Below are 25,109 nucleotides of genomic sequence, written 5' to 3'. Positions count from 1 at the left end.
GGCATATCAATGTCCTGTTATTTTAATGATAATCTGGCAGTTGGTGATAGATTTAGTAATTGAAACTACACAAACAGTTCCTGCTTGGTATCTTAGTAGATACGTGTACTATCTGTGGTAGAGCTTACTGCAATAAAAAATTAAGGAAACAGCAATAATTAAATATAAAAGCAATAGCATAAAAAATATATAGCTCTTAAAAATACTAAAAAAAGTTTGGCCAGCCAACTAATAAGTAAAAAAATATTAAAAAGTCATTACAATACTCAATGAGGCCTTTGTATGTTCATACACTAAGTAGTAGTGCTACTCCAGCAATGATCCATTTTGCTGCCTTTTCCTTTGTCTTCAAATTAAAGGTCCACACATAAGTAGGCCCGCGCGTCCTTGTCTTGTACACAGGGCACTCGTAGATATTCTTGGTCTCTTGTTTATCAACAGGTATAGCTCTGATGAATATAACTGGCATGGAAGGATTGAGATCCTTAAGATGTGCCTCTTGTATCAGTCCAGTCTGTGTATCCCAACGAGCTCCTTCCATAAAGAAACCGTGAACATACGCACCTTCACGTGGAGCACTGGAAAAGTCCTCCCTGTTCTTCTTACTCACGTCGCATTGAAGACACATCTTATCCAATGGCCACTCATTCTTACGGGCCATAGACTGCATGATGGCCGTTAGGAAGGACTGAGGGTTAAAGAAACCGGCTAGCCATATGCAGACGGGCATGTTAAAGTCGGAGACCCAGCTCTCAAGTTCTTTTATTCGCTGGAGGAGGTCAGCGTACCAGACAGTGAGGCCGTTCATTGAAGGATAGGCTCTCTTGTTCCAGCCTTCTGGTATGTTGTCAAAGAATAAAGCATTCTGTAAGTTCTCCATGTCTGTAGTGATTGTTAGCTCACCCTATGGAAGAAAGAAGAGGGAAAAAATTTTTTTTAATGAAAGCAGACAAATTTTTACACCTTGTTAACACTTCAAGGTGAGAACAAGGTTGTTAAACACTTTAAAGTAAAAACAAGTTACAAATTTTTACAAATTATTTTCTTTACCTTCAGTCCAAGATCAACTTCCTTTAATGACCGTCTTATCTCGCGAGTGAGTCCATTCATCCTCTCACACTCCTGCAGTGCCACCAGTACATATGGGGTCTTCTCTTCAGCACGTGCAAACAGCTCCACCATATTGAATTCCTCAGGGAGCTTCTCTAGAATCTCATCAAGTAGTGCTTTGATCTTCTCTTCTCGACTGGCCCCTGCCCCTGCTCCACTGGTGGAGTCTCTCGGCTGCATTTCAAGTACAGTACGGAATAGAGACTCACTGGTAGTAGTGAGGAACCCAATCTCAGCATTGGGATGGAGACCGTACAGGGTGGGACTCTCGGGTGGGAGGTTCTCATCAATGTAACTATGGTAGCCTTTGTAGTCAGAGTTGGGCGGGATGGGGAAACCAGGAGCAAAGAGCAACTCACCATCAAGCTAGTGGATAATTAAAATTAATCAAACATTATCTCTCTCCCTCTCTCTCTATCCCTCACTTGTTCAGGTTTCATAAACTCCTCAAGGTATGTCCGACAGAGTCTCCTATCCCAGTCATCAGTAATATGCCCACCGTACATAATCTCACCAAACAAGTAACGTAGATCAGTCCAAGGGACCTAAACAAACCACATGACGTTCATGTGACCCAATACAATAGACAGACGGAGTGACATACCTTTGCGTTGGCTTCAAGATAGTTGTAGAGTACATCAACGCTAATTGTGAGGTCGCCAGTGTTGTACGGGTACGACCTGTTCCATCCTTGTGGCCCGAATTTACGTCTCTCGACGACACAAGCATGGAAGTATATTAGAGAAAAGAGGATACTCTTGAACTCGTTCTCACGTGAGCATCTCTCCAAAGTATCCTAAAGTAAGAGGGTATGTGAATCATTGCAAATCAATAGAAAGGAGGAGTGAGACAATAACTTCAAAGCTTATATATTTTACAAGTTTATTTTACCTGATTAAAGTTATCCAGTGCCTTATGAAGGTTGGCCAGCATACCAGTAGGAGGCTCATTAGTAATCTTAATACTAGCTTCAAGGATCCCCTGTGGTATAATGTGCCCTGCTGGATCAGGAGCTGGCTCGGCTGATATATACACACGATATGCTTCATGACTCCCCTCACTGTTCTTCTCCAACTGCTTCTCTAGTGTTGCCAGCCACCTGGCGACAAGATGAATGTTCTGTAGAAAAAGATAAAAAGAGGGAAATAGTTTTATTTTTCATTCATCATTATTATTACTTGTAATATGACCCAGTGTCCTTCTGTAGCTGCTAGCTCAAGAGCTCTCTCAGCAACAATCTCTTGACCCTATAGTTTTTAATATGATTATATAATCCTTTTCTTTTATCCTCTTACTTGTCCTAGCGAGACATTATGAAAGTTCTTATTGTCGACGGTAAAGTTCATTTTATTTCCGAGTGCCTCAACGTCTTTAAGAGGATCAACTCCAGGACTGAGGACAAAGAAGACAGGAGTAGCTGGGCCACTCTCTTTGTAAGACACTTCAAACGGAATCGTCCTCTTCTCTACATATTTTGTACCGAGTTTCTCCTCAACATACAACCTATACAAACACAGCAATAATAATAATAATAATAATAATAATAATAATAATAATAATAATAATAATAATAATAATAATAATAATAATAATAATAATAATGGAATGAGGTATGTCTCACAAAGCATGCTACACTAGTAGTACATGGCATTTGGAGCAACTTTAAAAATTCGTAAAAAATCCAATTTTGATCGGAATCATCTCAAACTTGAAACACAACCTAAGTACATGTATATGCATCAGAAAATATTATTAAAATAAAGAATCCTCTCCTTGTAATTTTTGGCAAAATTTAACTCAAGACCCTGTACTATAGTACAGGGACTTTGGCCCGATTTCGGAGTAACTTTAAAAATTCATAAAAAATCTAACTTTGACCACAATCATCTCAAACTTGAAACACAACCTAAGTACAAGTATATGCATCAGAAAAACTTATAAAAATGGAGAATTCTCTCCTTGTCATTTTTAGTGAAATTTGGCTGTACTTTAGTACAGGGACTTTGGCCCGATTTTGGAGTAACTTTAAAAATTCATTAAAAAAATCTAATGTCAATTGGAATCATCTCAAACTTTGAAACACAACATACATTCTAGATTTAGCATTTTCTTTTCAAGACAAAGGAATGAACTGAGCAAAGAAGGGAAGGAATTAAGACATTGTGTTCTGCTTACAGCATAGCATATGTCATCCTGTCTGGTCTGAGTGCCCTCATCATGCAGAGCTTCTGTAGGGAGCTCTTGTTCTTCCATTCTCCAGGGAACTTCTCTTGCTCTGGTGTCTCACTGTCTACAAACTTCTTCCACCTTTTAGCAGAACCTAAAGAAAGAGAGAGAGAGAGAGAGAGTGTCAGACAAAGACTTTAATCTCTATTCAAACTGCAATACAATAACGTTTGTAATCTTCTTTAAGTAAAAAATAAATTCCGAATCATGTAAACACAGGTCTAAATAGGCATAATTACCTTCAATATCTTTGTCAATATTTCTGAACTGGTCCATGTTAGCTAGTGCCTTGATGCCACCCCAGCTGTTGTGTGAGAGGAAGTCGACTGGACTGTTAACATTTGGGACTGTAGGGAAACGTAGCAGGAAATCCAGCTCAGTTGGATCAATGGCCTTATCCATCAGCAATATCTAAAGAGAAATAACTGGGATAAGCCATGTTTTGTGTTATGGAGGAAATGTGAGTTGATTCCAATGAAAAGTATATTACAAAATTTTTGCAAAGATTAATAACACTATTGTTAAATGTAACAGCAATCATAAAAATTTCCCAGTAATGGACCCTATCCTTCTCTCTCTCTCTCTCTCTCTCTCTCTCTCTCTCTCTCTCTCTCTCTCTCTCTCTCTCTCTCTCTCTCTCTCTCTATTACTTGGAAGGTGACTTGAGAGGTGAAAGTTAGTTTGTCTCTCTCAAAAAGACCACGGGATGTGTACATGTAGACCATATAAGTGATGCTGTCAATGAGATTGGACACACGAGCCTTAATGTCTTCATTCTCTTCAGCTCTGTCTATAGCATTGTGGAACACTACACTGAAGGCCTATGGAGCAAAAAAGACAAGAGATTGAAGGCAAAGAGATTTATTTTAAATTTTTTATAGTATAAAACAAATGACAAGAGAAAAGAAGAACTATTTCTTACTTTCAATGAGAATTGATACAGAGGATTGATCTTGTTCAAATCGTTTAATATAAAGTAAAGAAGTGAAGCTCGTGCAGCAACTGGCCTGTAGTTCTCTCTTGCTTCGTTTATCTTCTTCTCAGTAACTATAGCTTCTTGTACCTACACAATGAGCAAAGATAATAAAACAGATTCATTTTTCTCTTTCTCCCTCTCTCTTATTCTGTCACTTTACTTTCATCTCAATGTCTTGTGCTGTGCTCTTAGTAATCTCAAGGTTCTCAACCAGGGCTGTGTCGCCGAGGAAGTTTCCTCCAGCAGACGAGAGACGTGAGAGTAGATTATCCTCTAACTCTTTCAGTCTGATCTTAAACTCATTCTGCTGTGTCGTTAGCTCAGTCTGTCATGAAAAGAATAAACACAATGATTTATGCACAACAAAATTAACATCAAAAAAAGAATATTTAATATTATTTTTAAAATGTCCCATCTTACTTTTGTTTTCTCTAGGTCAGGTCTTTCAGTTGATACCACCTCAGCTAGGAGCTGGTCCTCCAGTCCATCTCTTGTAACAGTGAAGTTAATGAGTGTAGCTTGTGCCTGCATCTCAGGTTTGTAGTGAGGATTTGCTAGTTTTGTCTGTAGTATCATTCTAAACCTAATGAGCATAGCATAATATAATCATGAAAACAGAGAGCAAAAGAGATGAAAGAAATGGAGAGAGAGGAGGTCAGGGTGTTCGTACTTGGGATGATATTCAACTTCTCTGTCTCCAATCTTAATATAACGTCCTTTCTTAATAGTTAGTCGTCCCAGTAGAGGGTCTAGTACAGGATCTACGGACTCCATTATATTCTCGAGGAGTAAGCAGTCACCATTAGAGACAGCTCTCTCAATAGCATCAAGATATCTATTTTTAAAATAATAATAAAATATAAGAAAATTATTTTATCGTCTCTTCCTCTTATACCCTTTGCTTCCAAGCCTAACGACTTTCAATTCATCTCCCTCTCTTGTCTTGATCCATTTGATCCCCTGGAGCTGTGGGTCAATCATTAGTGGCCACCTCTCAGCACTGGTCAATATGGTAGCATTCTCTATGGACATACGATCACTGGGTAGATTCTCATTATTCCAGTGAGCTATGGTAGCAGGGTCAGTCAATAGCGATAGTACATCAAGATCTTCTGTCTTTGGTATAGGAGGCTACAAAAGAATCAGCAAAAGGTACATGTACAATATAGAATTATAAATGTGTAATAATTTGATGCTAGCTTACATCTAATTTCTGTAGGAAAGGCAACCATTTATCGTCCATCAGGCTCAGTCTGTAGTTTCTTCCAAAGCACCCGACGTACGAGAGATAGGCAGCAGTTAGGAGGACATCGCCAGGTAAGAGTATCTCTTCTTTCTTCATCCTCTCCACAGACTCACCCCAACGGACCTTCTCAGCTGATAAACCATTTACTAGTCTAATGATAAAACACATAATCACATAGCCATTCTTGACGAAATTGAGCAACTTTAAAAATTCATAAAAAATCCAAATTTGATTGGAATCAGCTCAAACTTTCTACACAACATAAAAACATGTATATACATCAGAAAAAATTATAAAAATGGAAAATTCTTTCCTTGCCATTTTTGGCAAAATTTTGCTCGACACCCTGTACTATAGTACAGGGACTTTGGCCCGATTTCACCAAAAATGGCAAGGAAAAAATTCTTTATTTTTATAATTTTTTCTGATGCATATACATGTTTTTATGTTGTGTAGAAAGTTTGAGTTGATTCCGATTAAATTTGGATTTTTTATGAATTTTTTTCGGCCTGAGTTTTGAGCAACTTTAATTATAATCATAATGATACCTGTTTGCAAGGGATATTGTAGTAGCAGTTGACTCTGCCTCTTGCTGACACTTCAGTTTAGCTGAGGTAGCTTCCTCAAACTGTCTGGTCAGTTCCGCAAGATTATCATCAAGCTCTTTTATCTTTGCTTTGATTTTTGATAGCTTATCCTGTGCTGCTGCTAATTCAGCATTAGCTGCAGCCAGAGCTTTCCTTTTTGGCTCAACGTCACAAAAAACTTCATAGAACTTGACAATGTTGACAGTCCATGCACATAAACCTAAAAAAGCATTGAATAATGTAAAGCGATACAATCTCCCACCCTCCTCCCTCTCTCTCCCTCACCTGCTGCAGCAAATGATTTGCCCTTTACAAAATCAGGGTCAAACTCTTTCATTTGGAGATATGGCTCTACAGCTTTACGGTTAGCTTCCTGTATGTTCTCCTTGTCAAAATGAATTAATGAGTCCAGAAACTGATCCACTTTCCCCATAAAGTTCTTTCCGGAGTTCCAAGAGGTGTCTTTGGGTATTTTATTTGAAGGACTCAAGAGCATCATCACAGATGCAACAACTTGCACAACAATTGGCGGAGGCTTTCCAAAAGATTTAAGCTCGGTAAGGTTTGCTTTATTGAGTGTGTCCAGTGCAGCAGCTGCAGCTTTCAAAGCTGGTTCAGCACGAGCCAAGTCTCTTTCGCAGTCCTTCTGCTTCTTTGTCACCTCCTCGTTTATCTTGGCCACTTTCTTTTCTTCGCCATCTGCAATTGCTTTCTCTTTGCTAACTTTCTCTTGCTCCACTCCAACAATCTCAATAAGCTTGTCAGCATCTTCATTCTTCTGCTTGAGCTCTACCTCCTGAGCAGCTAGTTTCTCTTTGAGATCGTCAACTTGAGCTGCAGTGCTCTTTAGTTTCTCAAGACCTCCTTCAAGACGTTCCATGTTAGCAATAAGCTCACTGTGTTTACTAGTTAAAAGATTCTGGTATAGTGCAATCTGTAATGAAAGAAAAAAATAAGAGTTATTAGCATTGGTTATATAGTGTGGGAGAGGTATGAATGGCTGAATGTTACCAGTCCTTGACTAAGATTAAGCCATTTTTATAAAATGGAATTTTTAATAAATTTTGATTATAATCAATATTTCTGTCTGATAGTGTCTCATTTTCAACTTTCTGCCCATTGTTTCATTTATCAAATTTATTAAAATTAATAATAAGGAAATAAACACTACAAAAATGATACTGCTAAGTGCTAACTATAATACTAAAAAAAGAAAATAGGACAGTCAGTGGAAAGCCATAAAGTTAATTTGAATGTGAGCATCTTAATTTTTCACAGAGAGCATTTATGAATGATACAAGAGATTTTGTTACTTCTGGTCTGAAATATGCTTGAATCATTGGAGATACTATTGGAACAAAGTGAAGTGTAACTGTAACAGTGGCATAAACCTCATTAGGTAAAGCAAATCCAAAGCTTATAAATCCAAAAATAATAGTTGGGGCATAACACAATGTATAGGCAAGGAGCATCAATCCAAATATTCCAAACAACTTCATCTTTCGTGAATTATAGGCATTTTCTCCTGCTATTGCTGACTGATTGTTTATAAACCGGCGAGTGAAACAGAATGTCCAAACTGATGTGACTATAATTGTAATGATGAAGATGAGTAATAGGCCAAAGATAATAATTGCATAGATAATGTTTCCAAGAAACCCAACAAAACAAGGCCCAAAATAAATTCCATAATTATAGTCTCCAAAGCCAACTAATGGCAATATAAATAAGAAAGCAATGATTGACCATAAAGCAGCTGTGATTGCCAGTGCTACCCATGGTTTCATGAACCTCTTGTAGAAATATGGCTTAGTGATGAAGAGATATTTATCAAATGATATGGCAGCTAGTACTGCTGTAGTGACATGAAGAATAAACCAGGAAATTAGTCCTGAGAACACACAAGTGCCTCTTCTCTGCTCAAAGGTGCTTCCAAATATCCATTCTTCAGCTCCTGTAGAAACTGTGGTCATTGGAAGGTATACCAGCACATCCAAGAGATCTGATAAAATGAGAGAAGTGAAGAATATTGTTGACGGTTGCTTGAAGGACTTTCTTTGATGTAGAGTGATGGAGAGTACAATGATATTAGCAATGAAACCCACCACTGCTTCAACAGCAAATACTGCAGCTAGTACAGGACCATTGATACTACCAGTAGCAGTGAAATTGTACTCCATTACAGCAAGATATAGTGCTCTTTAGTAGTCTATCTGGACAACAGTGTTTTTAGCAGCTTTTATATGTTTTTAAAAAAAGAGGATGTTGTTCTATTTTGACACTTTGAAGCTCCTTGAGCTAAATGCAAGTTTTCTTCACAAAATTGCAGCTTACAAAACCTGTATCTTTTATAGCCATTTTGGTAAAAAAAATTAATAGACAAAACAAATGACAAGAATACTTTTAACTATACATGCATTATGTTTTATTATTAATTTAGTAATGACCAGTTCAAGGAAGCTTAACTTATTGTTTTATTTTATTGTTTCATTTATCAAATTTATTGCAATTAATAATAAGGAGATCAACACTACAAAAATTATACTGCTAAGTGCTAACTATAATACTAAAGAGAAAATAAGACAGTCATGTGTGGAAAGTCCTAAAGTTAATTTGAATGTGAGCATCTTAATTTCTCACAGAGAGCATTTTTGAATGATACAAAAGATTTTGTTATTTCTGGTCTGAAATATGCTTGAATCATTGGAGATACTATTGGAACAAAGTGAAGTGTAACTATAGTAGTGGCAAAAACCTCCTCAGGTAAAGTAAATCCAAAGCTAATAAAGCCAATGAGAATAGATGGGGCATAACACAATGTATAGGCAAGGAGCATCGATCCAAATATTCCAAACAGCTTCATCCTTCGTGAATTATAGGCATTTTCTCCTGCTATTGCCGACTGATTGTTTATAAACCGACGAGTGAAACAGAATGTCCAAACTGATGTGACTATAATCGTAATGATGAAGATGAGCAATAGGCCAAAGATAAGTGCATAAATAATGTTTCCGACAAACCCAACATAACAAGGCCCGAAATAAATTCTATAATAATAATAATCTTCATAGCCAATTAATGGTAGCGTAAACATGAGACCATTGATTATCCATACAGCAACTGTGATTGCCAGTGCTACCCATGGTTTCATGAACCTCTTGTAGAAATACGGCTTAGTGATGAAGAGACACTTATCAAATGATATGGCAGCTAGTACTGCTGCAGAGACATGAAGAATAAACCAGGAAATTAGTCCTGAGAACACACAAGTTGCTCTTTTCTGCTCAAAGGTGCTTCCCAGTATCCATTCTTCAGCTGCTGTGGCTACTGCTATCATTGGAAGGTATACCAGCACATCCAAGAGATCTGATAAAATGAGAGAAGTGAAGAATATTGTTGACGGTTGCTTGAAGGACTTTCTTTGATGTAGAGTGATGGAGAGTACAATGATATTAGCAATGAAACCCACCACTGCTTCAACAGCAAATACTGCAGCTAGTACAGGACCATTGATATTACCAGTAGCAGTGAAATTGTAATCCATTACAGCAAGATGCAGTGTTCTCTAGTAAGTAGTCTATCTGGACAAAAGTGTTTTAGTAGCTTTTATATATGTTTTTTAAAAAGAGGATGTTGTTCTATTTTGACACATTGAAGCTCCTTGTGTGCTAAATGCAAGTTTTCTTCACAAAATTGCAGCTTACAAACCTATCTTTTATAGCCATTTTGGTAAAATATTTAATAGGTAAAACAAATGATAGAGTACTTTCAACTATACATGCATTATGTTTCATTATTAATTTAGTAACGACCAGTTCAAGGAAGCTTAACTTATTGTTTTATTTATCAAATTTATTGAAATTAATAACAAGGAAATCAACACTACAAAAATGATACTGCTAAGTGCTAACTATAATACTAAGAAGAAAATAGGACAGTCAGTGGAAAGTCCTGAAGTTAATTTGAATGTGAGCATCTTAATTTTTCACAGAGAGCATTTTTGAATGATACAAGAGATTTTGTTATTTCTGGTCTGAAATATGCTTGAATCATTGGAGATACTATTGGAGCAAAGTGAAGTGCAACTGTAGTAGTGGCAAAAACCTCATAAGGTAAAGCAAATCCAAAGCTAATAAAGCCAATGATAACAGCTGGGGCATAACACAATGTATAGGCAAGAAGCATCGATCCAAATATTCCAAACAGCTTCATCTTTCGTGAGTTATAGGCATTTTCTCCTCCTATTGCTGACTGATTGTTTATAAACCGGCGAGTGAAACAAAATGTCCAAACTGATGTGACTATAATCGTAATGATGAAGATAAGCCATAGGCCAAATATTATTGAATAGATGATTTTTCTGAGAAACCCAACATAACAAGGCCCGAAATAAATTCCATAATAATAATAATTTTCAAAGTTAATTAATGGCAGCGTGAACATGAGGCCAATGATTATCCATAGAGCAACTGTGATTGCCAGTGCTACCCATGGCTTAATGAACCCCTTGTAGAAATATGGTTTAACGATGAAGAGGCACTTATCAAATGATATAGCAGCTAGTACTCCTGTAGTGACATAAAGAATGAACCAAAAAATAATTCCAGAGAACACACAAGTTGCTCTTCTCTGTTCAAAGGTGCTTCCAAATATCCATTCTTCAGCTCCTGTGGAAACTGTGGTCATGGGAAGGTATATCAATACAGCCAAGAGATCTGATAAAATGAGAGAAGTGAAGAATATCGCTGATGGTTGCTTGAAGGACTTTCTTTGATATAATGTGATGGAGAGGACAATGATATTAGCAATGAAACCCACCACTGCTTCAACAGCAAATACTGCAGCTAGTACAGGACCATTGATACTACCAGTAGCAGTGAAATTGTAATCCATTACAGCAAGATATAGCACTATCTAGTAGTCTATTCGGACAACAGTGTTTTTAGTAGCTTTTATGTACATTTTTTAAAAGAGGATGTTGTTCTATTTTGACACATTGAAGCTCCTTGTGCTAAATGCAAGTTTTCTTCACAAAACTGCAGCTTACAAAACTTGTATCTTTCATAGCCATTTTGGTAAAAAAATTTAAGAGGCAAAATGAATGATAGAGTACTTTTACTATACATGCATAGAGTCTATGTTTCACATTATTAATAGTACTAACCAGTTCAAGGAAGCTCTTAGGTGTGGTATAATTGTATCTCTTCTCATTTGCAAGGTAAAGTTTACTCATCTCGTTCACACTACCATGAACAAAAGCCATGAACTTACTGACAGAACCCCTTACTTCAGGCTATAGAGAAGAGAGAGAGAGAGAGAAAAAGAGATTGATTTTAGTAATAGGAACATTTATTCTTACAGTAATAAGTTCAATGTCTGATAAGAAACGTGAGCTGACAGACACTAAAGCTTCTTCTGGCCATTCATGAAACCAATCAATGGATGTGCAGTTAACAATAGCTGGAAACTTCCTACTGCGTACCCTCAGGGTAGAACCAACAGGAGAAAAACACAACACAACCTACATAAAGATTAACAAAGATTTTTTAAAATTGTACTTCCCTGCCTCTCTTTTCTTCTCTCTCTACCTTAAGTTGTCTTCTAACACGGTCAATAAAGAATTTCCATATATTTTCTTTAGTGTCTTGGATCCCGGCTCCCTTCACTTCATTCCTCAATCCGTTGATTACATTCTCCAATTCATCATCGGCAAATATTCCAGGGACTTCTCCAGAAGCTAATAAATCATTAATGAGGACAAGGAATTTTTCATCTGGCACCTAACCATAAAAATCATCATTCATTACTTTTTACTTTACAGGAGTACTATAGGACTTATTCTCTCTCATTCACTTTTTTACCAAAAGCCTCACAAATTTAATCTATATTTTGTTGTGTGCATAGTCTATTCTACTACCTGAGCATCAGTGAGTAGGAAGACTGTACCAATATTTTTAAGACCAGCTTTGATGTATAGCTGAGCCAGCTCAGCTCTCAAGTCACCGACTCCGTATCCTTTCCTTAGCTGTATCTGAAACACTTCCAGTCCAGAGACAGAAGCAGCAAGTCTTGTCAGACTCTGCTTGCCACTGCCTCCTACACCAACCAGTAGAGCATTACCACGTGGAGCCTCTAGAATACGATTAATACGACAACTGCAATGGGAAGAGAGAGAGAGAGAGAGGAGAGATGAATTCAGTTGCATATGGACACAGTACAAAATCTATAATAAACAGTCATGAAGTATAACTCACACATGGTACATGGCATCTTCAAAGAGTACAAGATTCATAGCAGCATTAATCTCATTGTAAGAATCGAGGGCCTCCTCTAGTATCTTGCTCAGTGACTCCCAGGATGCCACAGAGAGGTACTTTGGTTCTCCTATGCCTGAAGCAAAGTGACAATAGATGTGAGGCTCTGCTTTCAATGCTGTATCATCAAGATCCTACAGTAATAGGGAGGAGAAAGAGGTAAAGAAACAAAGAAATAAGTATATAATGAACATGATGTTGTCTTACCTCAAAGGACTGCTTGGCTATTTCAAATTTCATTTTAGTAAAGTTCTCCATGTCCTTGATCTCTATCAGTTTGTCACCATAGACACGTGAGGCTTCATGGAGCCATAACCTCACAAAATCCATTGGAGTTTTGAGACAATCTGAACCAGAAAATAATATACCCTAAAAGAGACAGAGAAATTTCAAAATATTGTACATGTATATTATTATTATTCCTATTATTATTATTATTATTATTATTATTATTATTATTATTATTATTATTACCTGGAATATATTTGAGAGATCTCGCAAATTAAAAATATAATGAAACTTTATAGCAGTCGGTAGAAAAGAAGTTGAGACTTTATTATGAAGAGTAAGAGCAGCTGCCACAATCTTCTCCATATTCTTTTGTATCTGATTATTAAACCCACCAGAGCTGACATGTCCAGTTAGTATACTCTGATATATGGTATTGAGTGCATCGTTACCCGGAAAACTAACAGCAAAAACACTAAAGTGTCGCTGAAGACGAGGATTAATCGTGAAACTACCGGCAGTTGGGTTCATGCATGCTACATACTGGACGTTATGCACTTCCTTAAGCATCAACTTGGTCCTATCGTACCAATGGTTATAATCCAAGTGCTGTCGTATCAATGTGTGCGGCTGTACTGTACCGTATGTATCAACCACAGGCATATTCATGTCATCAATGAAGTATATAAGTCTCTTTGTTCCAGGTGGACCGTAATTCCTGCCAGCTTTCTTCTCAAGTGGTTTCTCCATGACCTGCTGAAGCATGAGCGATGTTGTGTAGTAATTGAATGGTATCATGGTGACCAGTGTGTCCTCATCCAGACCATTGAGTTTATCATTGACCAGTACAGTCTTGCCACAACCAGCATTGCCAACAAGCATTACTGGACGCTTGTTTGACATTAGTAGATCAACAAAATAGCGACAACGTATTGTTTCAGAAGTATGCACCAGAACAGCCTAAAAGACAATAATAAATGCATATAATGACAGTAACATGTACAATGTACATGTATCTATGCATGTATATGTACATGTACTTACTTGCAAAGGCATTTCAGGATCATGCTCAAACTTTGGTACTTTATCTGACCATGGTAGCCATTTCTTTGTCTCGTTGTCCAAATAATAGTCAAAGATAGTGCCCTGACTTGGGAACTTGACAACTTTAAACTCAGTGACCCACCACTTTGAGAACTCAACACGATAATCCACCAACTACACAAGAATATTATGATTAACTTTGTGTGTTAACTTTATATCAATTGATTGTCAACTATGCATTAACTATAGATGAACTCAGCATCAAGTATACATCAAATATGTGTCAACTATTCATTAACTATGCATCAACCACTATTACGTATAATCCTCAAGTTACCTGATCCTGAAACATTGACCCACCAAAAGACCAAACAGCAGCAAAGACAAAGTACAGTTCATACAACTCCTTGGAGCAGTCGGGTGGTGTGTTCTCTGGTGTCAGTAGAGCCTCAAGGAGGTAGCAGAGGGTCTGTATCATGCTGTTGTCCGATATTGGAGTGATCTTCTTGAACCTGTGGCGAAGGGTGTCCAGCAATGTAGGGATGTACTTGTCAAACAGGATCGTCAGGTTTGCTTTCTCAGATTGGACCTCTCTCTTGTCAATCCAACTTTGAACATATCTAATATTTATATTTTATAAATATTATAATCTTTTCTTTCTCTATTTTCTTACGGGTTCCATCCTAAATCTGAGGGGTTCACAAAGAGGATACCGGCACGAGAGACAGTTGCTGGAGTGGCTGCTTTCAAGTGTCCAATCTCAAACATTAATCTCATCGAGGGAGTTAATGGTACACGCTCATTACTAGCCAGAGTCAACACCTTTGGAAAAAAATTTAAAATTAACATACATATACATGTACACATTACATTATCATGATCATTCATAATCTATAGGAAGGCTGACCTTATTATCATCCATGACTGTGTTGAGTGATTCAATCCACATAGGATCAATGTCTCCATCCAGTACAATCCACTTAGGGCTCTCATTGCTGAGGTTGGATAAGTCTCTCATGATGATGGAGAACAGCCCGTCCTTCCATTCTCTTGTTGCTGGATTGATGAATCCGTAGAGTTCATCTGTTGTGACGGCCTTTGGGTTGATGTCCTGCCAGACTGGTTTCTGTTTCAGGTTGTAGTAAGTCCTGTTTAAACAACGAAGGATCTGAGGAAAAGAAATAGAAGAATCAATGGCCTGGAGAATATGTACCAACTAGAATATGTAATAAAACTAATTTGGCTAAAACCCTGAACTATCTATGAAAATCTGCAACAAAATGCATGTTACATATTCTCAGTTTAAACTTTCTACACAGCATGAGGTGTTGCAATGTAGGTACATGTAATAATAGATATGTACCTTGCTTTTCCCTGTTCCTGCATTACCAATCACGAATATAGAGTGTCTCACGTGACGTAACTCTTCCAGCTGCACAATCTTTAATATGAAACCATCCTCCGGCTGAAGGCCAAGATCCTGCACAAAAAACAACATAAAAATCATTTGAAGTACAAGTAGGTTTGTAAGTTCTTACCAATACAGATTGTTTGACTGTCTGTTCAAAGTCGAGGTCTCTCTTCCTTGGTACGTTGAGTGCAGGGAAGAGGTCACCAATTAGACCCATGAATATCTGGACATCATCAGTCACTATCTTTGGGGTATTGAAATCACGCAATGCTCTCATTAGCACCTACAAAAACCAAAATTAAAAAATAATAAAAGTTTAAAAAATAGGTCAACAAAACTGCAATAATAGTTTACATGTACTTGTACGTATCCACAAAGTTTGATAGACACATTTACATGCATTATTATTATTATTTATTATTATTATTATTATTATTATTATTATTATTATTAATATTACTTGATCTTCAGGCCTTCCTCTGTCTCCTCTCTTAAGAGATCCAGCTACCACCAGTACTGATTTAATGGCCCTTAGCCCCCAGTCATAATGATCCTGTTTGGAGAGGAGCTCCTTGCAAAGTGTGTAAAGTGTCAAGAACTTTCGTGCAAGAATACGACCGTTTAGGAAACCTTCAGCTACCAACATGATCTCAGCAATTAACTCAAAATCAGGAACAACCATAGCACATGGTCTGTTGGAGGAAAGGGAGAGAGAGAGAGAGAGAGAGGGTGGAACAATAAATAAAGCATATTACAATAAAGTACAGTACATGTTGTATATCCAACCACAATCTACCGGTACATGTAAATGGCTCACCTAAACAAAGCCTTGAGGTTCTCTGGTAGTTCGGTCCTTCCAGCATAGCCAGGGTTCATAGTAATAAAGAGACCAACCGTTGGAGTGAGTCTTATTTCTGTACCCTCAAATATAAATCGTTGTTTCTTCATTCGAATGGCATCTTGTATGGACTTCACTTGCACAGCCACCACTGAGAGGACTTCAACTGAGATACGATTGAACTCATCAAAACAGCCCCAGGCACCAGTCTGTGATAGACCCTTGTATATGTTACCAATAGACTAATGGAGAGGGTGATATCAGACTTAAATTAAGAGATTACTTTTAATAATATACAGTACCTTATAGTCCATTTGTTCAGAGCAGTTGAATACATATACCATCATACCCAGTGCTCTTCCCAAGTCTTTGGTAGTCTCAGTCTTACCAGTACCAGCAGGACCAGCAGGAGCACCACTCATTGTTAAATGGAGGGACTGAGTGAGGGTAATGTAACACCTGTTGGAGGGGTAAGAATTAAAATTAAGAACTATAAACATCACTGACACTATTGTAATATATCTATTCTAGCATGATACACTCTACAGCTATTTAATGTGTTCACCTATCAGTTAAAGGAGTAATAACCAGTCGGGCAGTATTGCCAAGATACTCGTAAGAATACTTGAACTGTGCATCACAGATATTAGCAAAGCAGTGCTTCTTGTCTTCGTCCCACCTGTGCCTCAACTGGCAGAGCCAAGTAAAAGCTTGAGAGTTCTCAACTTTTTGCGCTATAAGTTTAGCGACGACGTCACGAGCGTGCACATCAATGGTACAAATGGTCATGATCTTTTGCCTGTCCCCTTTGCTAAGGTCACCCAACAAGAGGTTGATGAGTGTGTTCAGTTGTGTCACTTGTTTCTTAAAGTATTCCTTGAGTGCATTCTCATATCCTTCCTCTAAACGAGCAAAAGCAATCCCAACCTCTGTGCTCCACCATATCTGGGTTGTAGCTAGAGCAACTTGAGCTGGGTAGTCAAACAGCCACTGCTCACGAGCTTTCTCTTCGTAGCCAACAATGGCTTCAGTGAATTGGTAGCGAACAGTTGCCTGCATCTTTTCAAGGAGTTTATTGAGCCAGTCTTCAACTTGTCCCTCAAGCTTGCAAGGAGAATCAAAGTCAACGTATTCTCCATCTTTACTGTACATGCCAAGGGCAATGCGACCGGAATCATCCTCAAACTTTAGCTTAGCCATACTATCAAATAACTTGGCTAAATGACGAGCAACCTAGAGAGAAAAAGAGAGAGGAAAGGATGTAATCACATCAAAATCTTGTAGCTTACCAAAGTTGGCTGGTTCCCTTTAGACAAAATGTCAAGTAGATCAGCAGATGATATGAAATAAAATCTTGGAAAAGCGAGACGCTTGGTCTCCAGATATTCAGCCAGTGCTTTCTCACAGACTGAAAGCCTATAACAGGCACATGTGAAACATAGTGCAAGCAGTACAGTTCTAACCTATTCTGTATGTCTTCCAATTCTTCATAAAGACCATTCCTATTAGTGGACTCAACTACATTAGGCGTCTTCTCAGCTTCAGAAATAAGTTTCTAATTATGAAAACAAGTTATGACATTACCGGACTATACACTAATACTGAATAATAACATTCCCTTATATAGTGTACTATTGAGGAGGTCAGACTCACCTTAAAGTCTCTGTCAATGGTATCAAATTGTTTTGAGTGTTCTGGTAACTGTGCTCTAATATCTTCAGACCCAATGAATATACTCTCCAGATGAGACCAGGTCCTCTGTACTTCCATCCATATAGTAATGACTGAGTCAGCATTGGAGAGCTTCTTCTGCCATGAGGAGACTTGCTCAAGGAAGTAACCAACAAATTTTGAAGTCATCATATTCTGCAATTGAACCTGAAAGAGAGAGAGAAAGAGAAAGATTTCTCTCACATACACTTTATATTCTATCTCTTCTATCTACTGATCCCTTCCTCTTTATATGTCATTAATTCTTTTCTCTCATATTTATCTATAACATGCATATATACATGTATACATTACTTGGTTCTCTTCAAGAGTTTCTACTAGTTCTTCTGTTGTCTTTCGTAGTTTTAGTTTGGTTCTTGTGTGAATGTCGTATTCAAATTCCATCTCACTCCAAGTCTTGTCCAATTCTTTAAGCGTCTTCTCCATACTCAACTCTTTAGTAGCTTTATCAACTATGTTCCTAACCTGCAAACAAAAATAAAATAAAATAATAACTTAATAATGGTAAAGATTATCATTAAATCTGTTTTAGAATTAATTTAATGATTTTCAGTCTTTTAAATGCACATGCCTCATCTTCAAAGTTGTGTAGATTCAGAGCCAAAAGATCAGCTAAGTTGGTCTCCTCTGACATTACAAATGTAACTTTTGTTGCTTGCATGAGCTGCTCCCAGTGACGATCTCTTATTGCTTGATTCTGCAACTCACCAACGGAACGCAGTGAGGTGACCATATTTTTCACAGTAGAGTCCATACCTGAAGAGAAAGTATAATGACAATAATTATTAGTAATATAAGCTCTTTTTCTCTCTCCCTCTCTTTCTTCTCTCTCTCTAACCAGTAAAAGCATTCCATGCCCTCATTTCTTTATCTAGTGTCCTAATGTCTTTAACAAATTTTTTGCACTCAATGTCCAGCTGCTCCACATTAATGTCCCTCCATAAGGTAGTGTTCCAGTCCCCAAAGCTACTCTTAACTAGCATTATCATATCCCATAGTGACTTCAAGAGTGCCGTCTCTCTGCGACAAGCTTTCAGCTGTTTAAAGTCTGGCACACTAACTTCAAAGAGACCAGCTGCTTCCCTGAGTGAGTTCATCTCAGCCTCTTTCTCCAGTATCTGTTCGTTGGCCTATATAAGGGATATAGCATGGTTTTTAGCATAGTTAGTACTCATGCAACCTCTTTGTCAAATTGCTCAAAAATTGGTGAGTACAGGGAATTTTAACAAAAAAATGCAGAAAGAGAAATCTCTATTTTTATAATTTTTTTTTATGCATATACATGTTCTTATGTTGCATTTTAAGTTTGAACTAATTTTGATCAAAATTGGATTTTTTAACGAATTTTTTAAGTTGCTCCGAAATTGGGTCAAAGTCCCTGTACTATAGTACAGGGATTTTAGTCAAATTTTGTCAAAAATGAAAAGCAGAGAATTCTCCATTTTTATAATGTTTTCTGATACATATACATGTACTTATGTTGCGTAGAAAGTTTGAGCTTATTCTGATCAAGTTTAGATTTTTTACAAATTTTTTAAGTTCCTCCAAATGTCATGCATCATAGCTAGTGCTTGTTAGTCTCGTGCCCCGCCCCTTCGCTTTTGGACTAAGTGCTTGTTAGTTCATGGAGCATACTGTTTAGCTCGCTCAGCATGCTTTTGGGGAAACACTGGCTCCAGGGCATTAATGATGCAGGCTAGCATTTAAGAATACTTCTTTATACAAATACAATGTGCTAGGCACATGTATTATGTTTAAGAAATTTGTATTTTTTTTCATACTCACTCTATCAATTCTTGCATAAACGTAATCTGCTTCATAAGCAAAAGGAGCAGTCTTTCTGAATTTTTCTCTGAACTCGTGTTGCTGGACGTCAAATGATGCCAACTTCCTCCTCAAGAGGTTGACCTCGTTAGCTTGGAGTGGAGCAACCTCTTGCTTCATCCCAACAGACATCTTCTTGACTGTGTTCCATTGCTCTGGCAACTCCTAGAGGAAAAAAAATAAAATTAAAAAGGCAAAACTGAAAACTTTAAAAAATTGAAAATACACGCATAAATCTACATTTATATATCATAATTATATACATTGTAAATAAGTTTTTAAAGGTATAATTGTATGAAGAAGATGCATGCAGGCTTGCCTCAAGTAGCGAGTGGATCTCGTCTGACATTTCTTGATCATAAGTCTTGAGGAGTTCAATGGTTTGCTTGAGTGGCTCAAACATGTTGTCAGTGTTCGGCTGGCGGTCCTTCACTGCCAGTAGATGCATCATGACACCGACCAGTGAGTCATAGTCTCCTTCGGTAACTGTTGTGGATAGGCCAGCCTTTGTTTTCTGTTAATGAGAGACAAGAGAGAGAAGAGAGAGAGAGAGATAGAACCAGCTTAAACTTAAAACACAGCATAAGAACATGTATATGCATCAGAAAAAAATTATAAAAATGGATAATTCTCTTCTTGCCATTTTTGACAACACTACCATTCCCATTTAACAAACCTTGATAAAGTCATTAAGGTCATAGAGACTGTTAGTGACATGATCAATGAGATGCTGCTTAAACATCAAGCTCCATCTCTTGACAATGTTACGGAGTGCATTCTTGAAGGGCCTGCTGTCTACTCTGAACCAGACCTCAAATATAACGGTATTCTAACAAAAAATAAAACAATATTAAAAATTATAAAGTAGGCATACAGGGATGATATAGATAATGCTCTTGATGCTATTGCAATCATCACATTCTATTTTGACTTACTTGAAATTTCTCAACTTCTTTGTGAATTTTTTCATAAGAGTCGACTTGTTCCTTGAACATGTCTAGTGTCGGTGGTGACTCTGGTATGGGCTCATCTCCAGCTGCCTCTAACTCTTCTGATGTCAGGACATGTCCGTATTTGAGGAACTGATTCATGAACTCTGTCCTGTCGTCCACCCACAGATAAGCATAAGAATCAAACGAGTTCCTGAACTCAATAGCTTTATCCATCACAACGTTAACCCTAAATATTAACACTTTCTTAACATGATATTAACACCAGATTATAACTAAATTTACACACAATACTGATGCACTAATAATCACATTTTAACACCATTACCTAGACATTAGTTCTTCCTTTAGGTCCAGCAGGTCAGCCAGTTCTTCTACATCAGAGAGATAATCGTCTGACCCTTTATGAGTAGCAACACGAGGGACTAGAGATGCAACTCTAAAGATATCATCAATGAGACCTTCAAATATAAACAAGAACCCATCGGTAGAGTCTGGGTCAAGCGAAGGATTGAATATGGTGTCTGGGACTTGAAGCTCAAGCTTAGCTTCCATCAACTGTGGCATACCTAGATACAATGAAAATAACAACAACAACAGCAACAATTGTAGGCATAGATTATGATTTAAACAAGGCAATTATGCAATATTAATAATAAGTCTGACCTTCTTTGTCTTTTGAAGTATTCTCAGAGAGATATTTCAATGAGCAATTGATGCAGTTAAAGAGCCCGTCCAATATGATGTCATCAATATAATTAATGTAATTCCTCCAGCTCTCAGTGTCCTCCTCAGCTTTAAAGCACTCCATATTCTCCTTCACTAGTTGGTGTATCTTCTCAGCTCCCGAACGAATCAGGGAGTATCTCGACTCTTTTGTGGTCTCTTTGTCATCAAGGTTCAGTAGACAGTCCTTCTTGTCTTCTTTGCGCTGGTAGAGAGGCCGTTCACTCCATTTTGTCATTATCTGAATCATTGACTCGACGTTGTTCTTGGCTTGCTGGACCCTCTTCTCTAGGTCTCTTACAGAGTCGCGTGTTGATTCAATGTACTCCCAAACACCTTTAAAAATCAAAAAAAAATAATATAAATAATAATAATAATAATAGTATATTACCATCCCTGGTCCAGTTCAGTTCTGAGATAGCTCTCTGAAGCTGACTATCAATCTCTTTAAGCTGATCTTCAATCAGAGGTACTTCAACATCCATTATAGTCATTTTAACCTTTTAATAAAAGAATAATAATGATAATAGATATTTTGTTATTACAAGTATATGCATCAATGATCAATCATAATATCTTACTTTGTTATAGAGTGCCACTGTGACATCAAGGTTTTGAAGAAACTTTCGGTAAGTGTTGTCTTTAGTGAAGAGAGCCACAGCTGATTCTGGAATAGGCTGATCACTCCTCTCATCACGTAGATTGAGATACTTTACTTCACGCAATAATGCAACCAACTAGAGAGAGAGAAAGAGAGAGAGAGATTAATAATACATGATACATAATCATATGAAGCTGATTTTGAGGATTCTAAAGAGTACAATTTAACTCAGAAGTGAAGATGAAGAGTGACGTTCATTCATTATTGAGCATACCTCTGGATCAAAGTTAACTTGAATTAGATCCAATCCTTCGTCAGACACCTCCCTCACTAGTAATGGCTTGTCAAGATTAGTCTGAGCAATAGCATCAACACCTTCGGACCACTCCTGGAACACTTCACCTTCAAAACTGCATGAAAATAAATAATAATAATAATAATGATAATAATAATAGTAGTAGTAATAAAATACCTTCCAATGAGATTCATCATTTCATCAAACTTGCTAAAGACCATTTCCAAATCAGGAGTACCCTCCATCCTACAGACACACACATTCATTCATTCATTGCAAGTATTCACAAAACAATCATATATGCACATACTCGTGATCTATGTCTCTAAGTCTTTCTACCGCAAGGTTAGTCCGCTCTCTTAGCTCTTGACTCCAGCGAAGGACTCCAGCAACTTTTGGCATGTTTTTGTGTACATGTGCTCCACTGGGAGACTGGGCCAGTGAGAGCTGTTGATCATAAATGCTTTTGATGGAGTCCAATTCTTCATTGACCATTTTAACGAGTAAAGGGTACTTGCCTTTGAAGTTATTGTGTATTATTGGTCTCTTTAAAAGTGGGCCCATCATATCAATCAACTGTGTGTAAAGAGATAATACATTTAAAAAGGTTGATTGATGAGTTATAAAACAAATTATAATTGTAAGAATGGGTGCTTAATTCATGCTTAATGAAAGGGTCTTACCCTATAGGCAGCCTCACAGTTGCTACACTCATCAAATGCCTGATAAACAATGAGCCCAAGTCTCCTGTCCATGTCACATATCTTTGCTTTAAAGGCACTATACTCTTTAGCAAAATCCTACAATACATTTGATTACAGTACCCAAGAAGTTCTCTATAGCTACCTTGTTGTTAGGGTCTAGTGGGTCGTGGTTCTTGCCAGAGAAGGCAGTCATAAGGTCTTGAAAGTCGTTGTACATCTCAAGTACAAAATCTCCGAGTTCTTTGCCACGAAGGCCACAGAACTCAATCTTCTCAAGTTTAAGGAACATGATGACGGTTTTGAAGTACTCCTATAAAAAGGAAATTTAAGGTATTGGAAATAACAATTTCATCTTTCTTAGTCTCAATCCTAGCATACCTCAATGACATGAAGCTGGTGAATAAATTTATCAAGTCTTCCAAAGACAAGGCTTGTCTCAAAGCCCCAAGGTACCACTGGCTCATCTTTAAAATATTTATCAAGTGAGTTTCTGTGCTCGTGGTACATTGATATATAGCACTGACACACCTCTAGGGTCTCCTTTACTTTCTCTATACCCTCCTCTGGCTCCATTCTCAGTATCTCTTCTGTCATGTAGTTGCGAAACTAGAGATATAAAAAATTGTGATGATTAAAGGCAAGAGCAATAAGAATAAGAGAAACTACATGTACATGTCCAGTAGCAAAAAGTTTTTAAAATCGTCTGTATACAATCAATAAAAAATACACTGCTTACCAATTCCAACATTAGGTTAGTAATCTCTTGCAGTAGTACGACAATCCTTAATGGTTGCTGGTAGCTCTTACAGTGTGACCATACAAGACATAAGCAGTGGAACATTGGAGGCAAGCGCTCAGTAATTTCAGGAAAATCTGACTCCTCCAACTCTTCAAAGTGCCTACGCATTGGCTTCAGGTATATATACACATCAATAGCTTCATCTAATGCTTTACGAGTATCCCTCATCTATTATGCATAACATGCATACACAATTTAGAATATATCCAAACTGAATAAATGTCATACCATGCTTTGGAGTGCAGGATAATAGGCAGACTGTGTCTTTTCCAATATAAAAGACATCTTTTGTGCTTTATCAGTTATTAGTTGGTCCATGACTGACTCGAGGTCTGACATTCGTGCCTTCCAGAAGTCTATCTCTACCAGCGGTCCTGGGTTCTTACCATCCAACAGCAGCTGTGCAGAGTTCTTCTTGAGGACTGCCTGTATCTGATGAGACCATTCGATCACCACTGTCTCCATTGAATGGATTAGTGACTTGTCGTATGGACGACCACTGGAAAAATAAAAAGATTATGATTTATGGTGTCTGCTCTGTGGGTAAACATTGCTGAAAGATTACAATTCATGCACTATATACTACTTAGTTGCATGTGCATCAATAAAAGCAATTCATAAGATTATTAATGCTCTGATCTTACTCTTCATAGCATTGAGCAGCTTCAATGAACAGCTCAGCTTGGGCAGGTAAAGGAAGCAGTGTCCTTCCTTTCACTTGACCTGAGAGAACGAAGACGTCTCCTTTAAAGTGTCCCATGTGCCTTGCAACATCTTCAGTCACCACTTCAGGCCAAGAGGAATTATTAGTAGAGTTTGCAATAAGTGGAATAAGAATCTGAGAATGAGAGAACATACACATTATAATGATAATTATAAATTATGAAGTCTTACAGATTCAACTAAGTAGGAGAGCTGATCCAATGGGACGTGGGACAGGTCTCCAACCATGAGCAGAGATTTGACGTTTTCCTTTTTGATAGCCTCAGGCTGACGTTTGATGAAATAGACAGCTTTTGCTTTAGCAGCAGTGGGGAATGTTGTCATTGGTGCAAGCTGGCCATTTTGACTGACATAAATGACAAGCATCCTTCTATCATTGCGTTCAAGGAACTCATTGATTATGACCAGATTATCTTCTTGACTCATCATCTGAAAAGAAAAGAGATTGAGTTACAGATGCATGCAAATGCCAGCTATTATACCTTAGCCCATTTGTCATTTTTGAGTTTCATAGTTTTCAGCGTGTACTGCTGCAGAGCTTCGACTCTAGGATCACCAGCTCCTCCATCTTGTTCATCGTCCGCCATCCTCCTCCGGGCCTACAAGAGCTGCAGCTATTCCTGCAATTAATTTATAAGTATTGGCATTTGCCTCACTTTAAAAAAACTTTTAGCAAGCCAAAAGGCCCTTCAGTTTACTCCTAAACTAGAAAAAAGAAAGAGCGCGCGTCTTCTCAGCGAAAAGAGAAGGGCGTATTCTCGCGTGCCACGCCCAAA

The 25,109-nt window shown here is 37.7% G+C and overlaps 4 protein-coding genes across 4 annotated transcripts; all 4 read right to left on the bottom strand.

The window, feature by feature from the left end:
- Nucleotides 1–28: 28 nt before the first annotated feature.
- On the bottom strand, nucleotides 29–25,081 carry LOC100636858 (dynein beta chain, ciliary-like). Its single transcript, XM_019997513.1, has 61 exons — nucleotides 24,990–25,081; nucleotides 24,816–24,947; nucleotides 24,505–24,762; nucleotides 24,255–24,448; nucleotides 23,839–24,109; nucleotides 23,548–23,778; nucleotides 23,190–23,417; nucleotides 22,954–23,121; nucleotides 22,791–22,907; nucleotides 22,418–22,683; nucleotides 22,285–22,353; nucleotides 22,087–22,222; nucleotides 21,793–21,948; nucleotides 21,603–21,711; nucleotides 21,152–21,547; nucleotides 20,814–21,054; nucleotides 20,471–20,714; nucleotides 20,212–20,364; nucleotides 19,855–20,049; nucleotides 19,497–19,700; nucleotides 18,550–18,841; nucleotides 18,283–18,467; nucleotides 18,006–18,176; nucleotides 17,634–17,858; nucleotides 17,444–17,535; nucleotides 17,270–17,396; nucleotides 16,546–17,213; nucleotides 16,283–16,439; nucleotides 15,960–16,222; nucleotides 15,603–15,834; nucleotides 15,270–15,425; nucleotides 15,095–15,211; nucleotides 14,639–14,899; nucleotides 14,405–14,553; nucleotides 14,069–14,351; nucleotides 13,732–13,905; nucleotides 12,934–13,647; nucleotides 12,667–12,828; nucleotides 12,400–12,593; nucleotides 12,063–12,300; nucleotides 11,734–11,925; nucleotides 11,505–11,666; nucleotides 11,310–11,438; nucleotides 6,431–7,079; nucleotides 6,107–6,365; nucleotides 5,517–5,709; nucleotides 5,208–5,443; nucleotides 4,983–5,147; nucleotides 4,733–4,895; nucleotides 4,473–4,637; nucleotides 4,259–4,399; nucleotides 3,987–4,157; nucleotides 3,576–3,747; nucleotides 3,286–3,430; nucleotides 2,406–2,613; nucleotides 2,289–2,357; nucleotides 2,002–2,229; nucleotides 1,715–1,906; nucleotides 1,536–1,655; nucleotides 1,051–1,476; nucleotides 29–904 (listed from the first exon to the last, which is right to left on the bottom strand). Exons 2-61 carry the CDS (start codon nucleotides 24,918–24,920, stop codon nucleotides 287–289), a joined length of 13,404 nt encoding a protein of 4,467 aa, XP_019853072.1. The 5' UTR covers nucleotides 24,921–24,947; nucleotides 24,990–25,081; the 3' UTR covers nucleotides 29–286.
- LOC109582696 (trace amine-associated receptor 9-like) lies at nucleotides 7,321–8,400 on the bottom strand. Its single transcript, XM_019997571.1, has one exon. It carries the CDS (start codon nucleotides 8,323–8,325, stop codon nucleotides 7,390–7,392), a length of 936 nt encoding a protein of 311 aa, XP_019853130.1. The 5' UTR covers nucleotides 8,326–8,400; the 3' UTR covers nucleotides 7,321–7,389.
- Nucleotides 8,636–9,718, bottom strand: LOC109582682 (melatonin receptor type 1B-like). The gene has a single exon (XM_019997552.1). The coding sequence runs from the start codon at nucleotides 9,687–9,689 to the stop codon at nucleotides 8,754–8,756; it is 936 nt and encodes a 311-aa protein (XP_019853111.1). The 5' UTR covers nucleotides 9,690–9,718; the 3' UTR covers nucleotides 8,636–8,753.
- Nucleotides 9,980–11,084, bottom strand: LOC109582687 (trace amine-associated receptor 7a-like). Its single transcript, XM_019997560.1, has one exon. The coding sequence runs from the start codon at nucleotides 11,036–11,038 to the stop codon at nucleotides 10,103–10,105; it is 936 nt and encodes a 311-aa protein (XP_019853119.1). The 5' UTR covers nucleotides 11,039–11,084; the 3' UTR covers nucleotides 9,980–10,102.
- Nucleotides 25,082–25,109: the final 28 nt, after the last annotated feature.

The sequence above is a fragment of the Amphimedon queenslandica genome, unplaced genomic scaffold (assembly GCF_000090795.2).
Source record: "Amphimedon queenslandica unplaced genomic scaffold, v1.1 AMPQUscaffold_13519, whole genome shotgun sequence".
Taxonomy (NCBI): domain Eukaryota; kingdom Metazoa; phylum Porifera; class Demospongiae; order Haplosclerida; family Niphatidae; genus Amphimedon; species Amphimedon queenslandica.
This window is presented reverse-complemented; position numbering and strand designations above follow the sequence as displayed.

Excerpts from the sequence above, each read along its gene's own strand:
- LOC109582696 (XM_019997571.1), bottom strand. The coding sequence starts at position 8,325 with ATGGAGTACAATTTCACTGCTACTGGTAGTATCAATGGTCCTGTACTA.
- LOC109582682 (XM_019997552.1), bottom strand. The coding sequence starts at position 9,689 with ATGGATTACAATTTCACTGCTACTGGTAATATCAATGGTCCTGTACTA.
- LOC109582687 (XM_019997560.1), bottom strand. The coding sequence starts at position 11,038 with ATGGATTACAATTTCACTGCTACTGGTAGTATCAATGGTCCTGTACTA.
- LOC100636858 (XM_019997513.1), bottom strand. The coding sequence starts at position 24,920 with ATGGCGGACGATGAACAAGATGGAGGAGCTGGTGATCCTAGAGTCGAA. Across the intron at positions 11,667-11,733 it reads GTGTTAGAAGACAACTTAAG|GTTGTGTTGTGTTTTTCTCC; the intron begins GTAGAGAGAGAA and ends ATCTTTATGTAG. Across the intron at positions 3,431-3,575 it reads TATTGACAAAGATATTGAAG|GTTCTGCTAAAAGGTGGAAG; the intron begins GTAATTATGCCT and ends CTCTTTCTTTAG.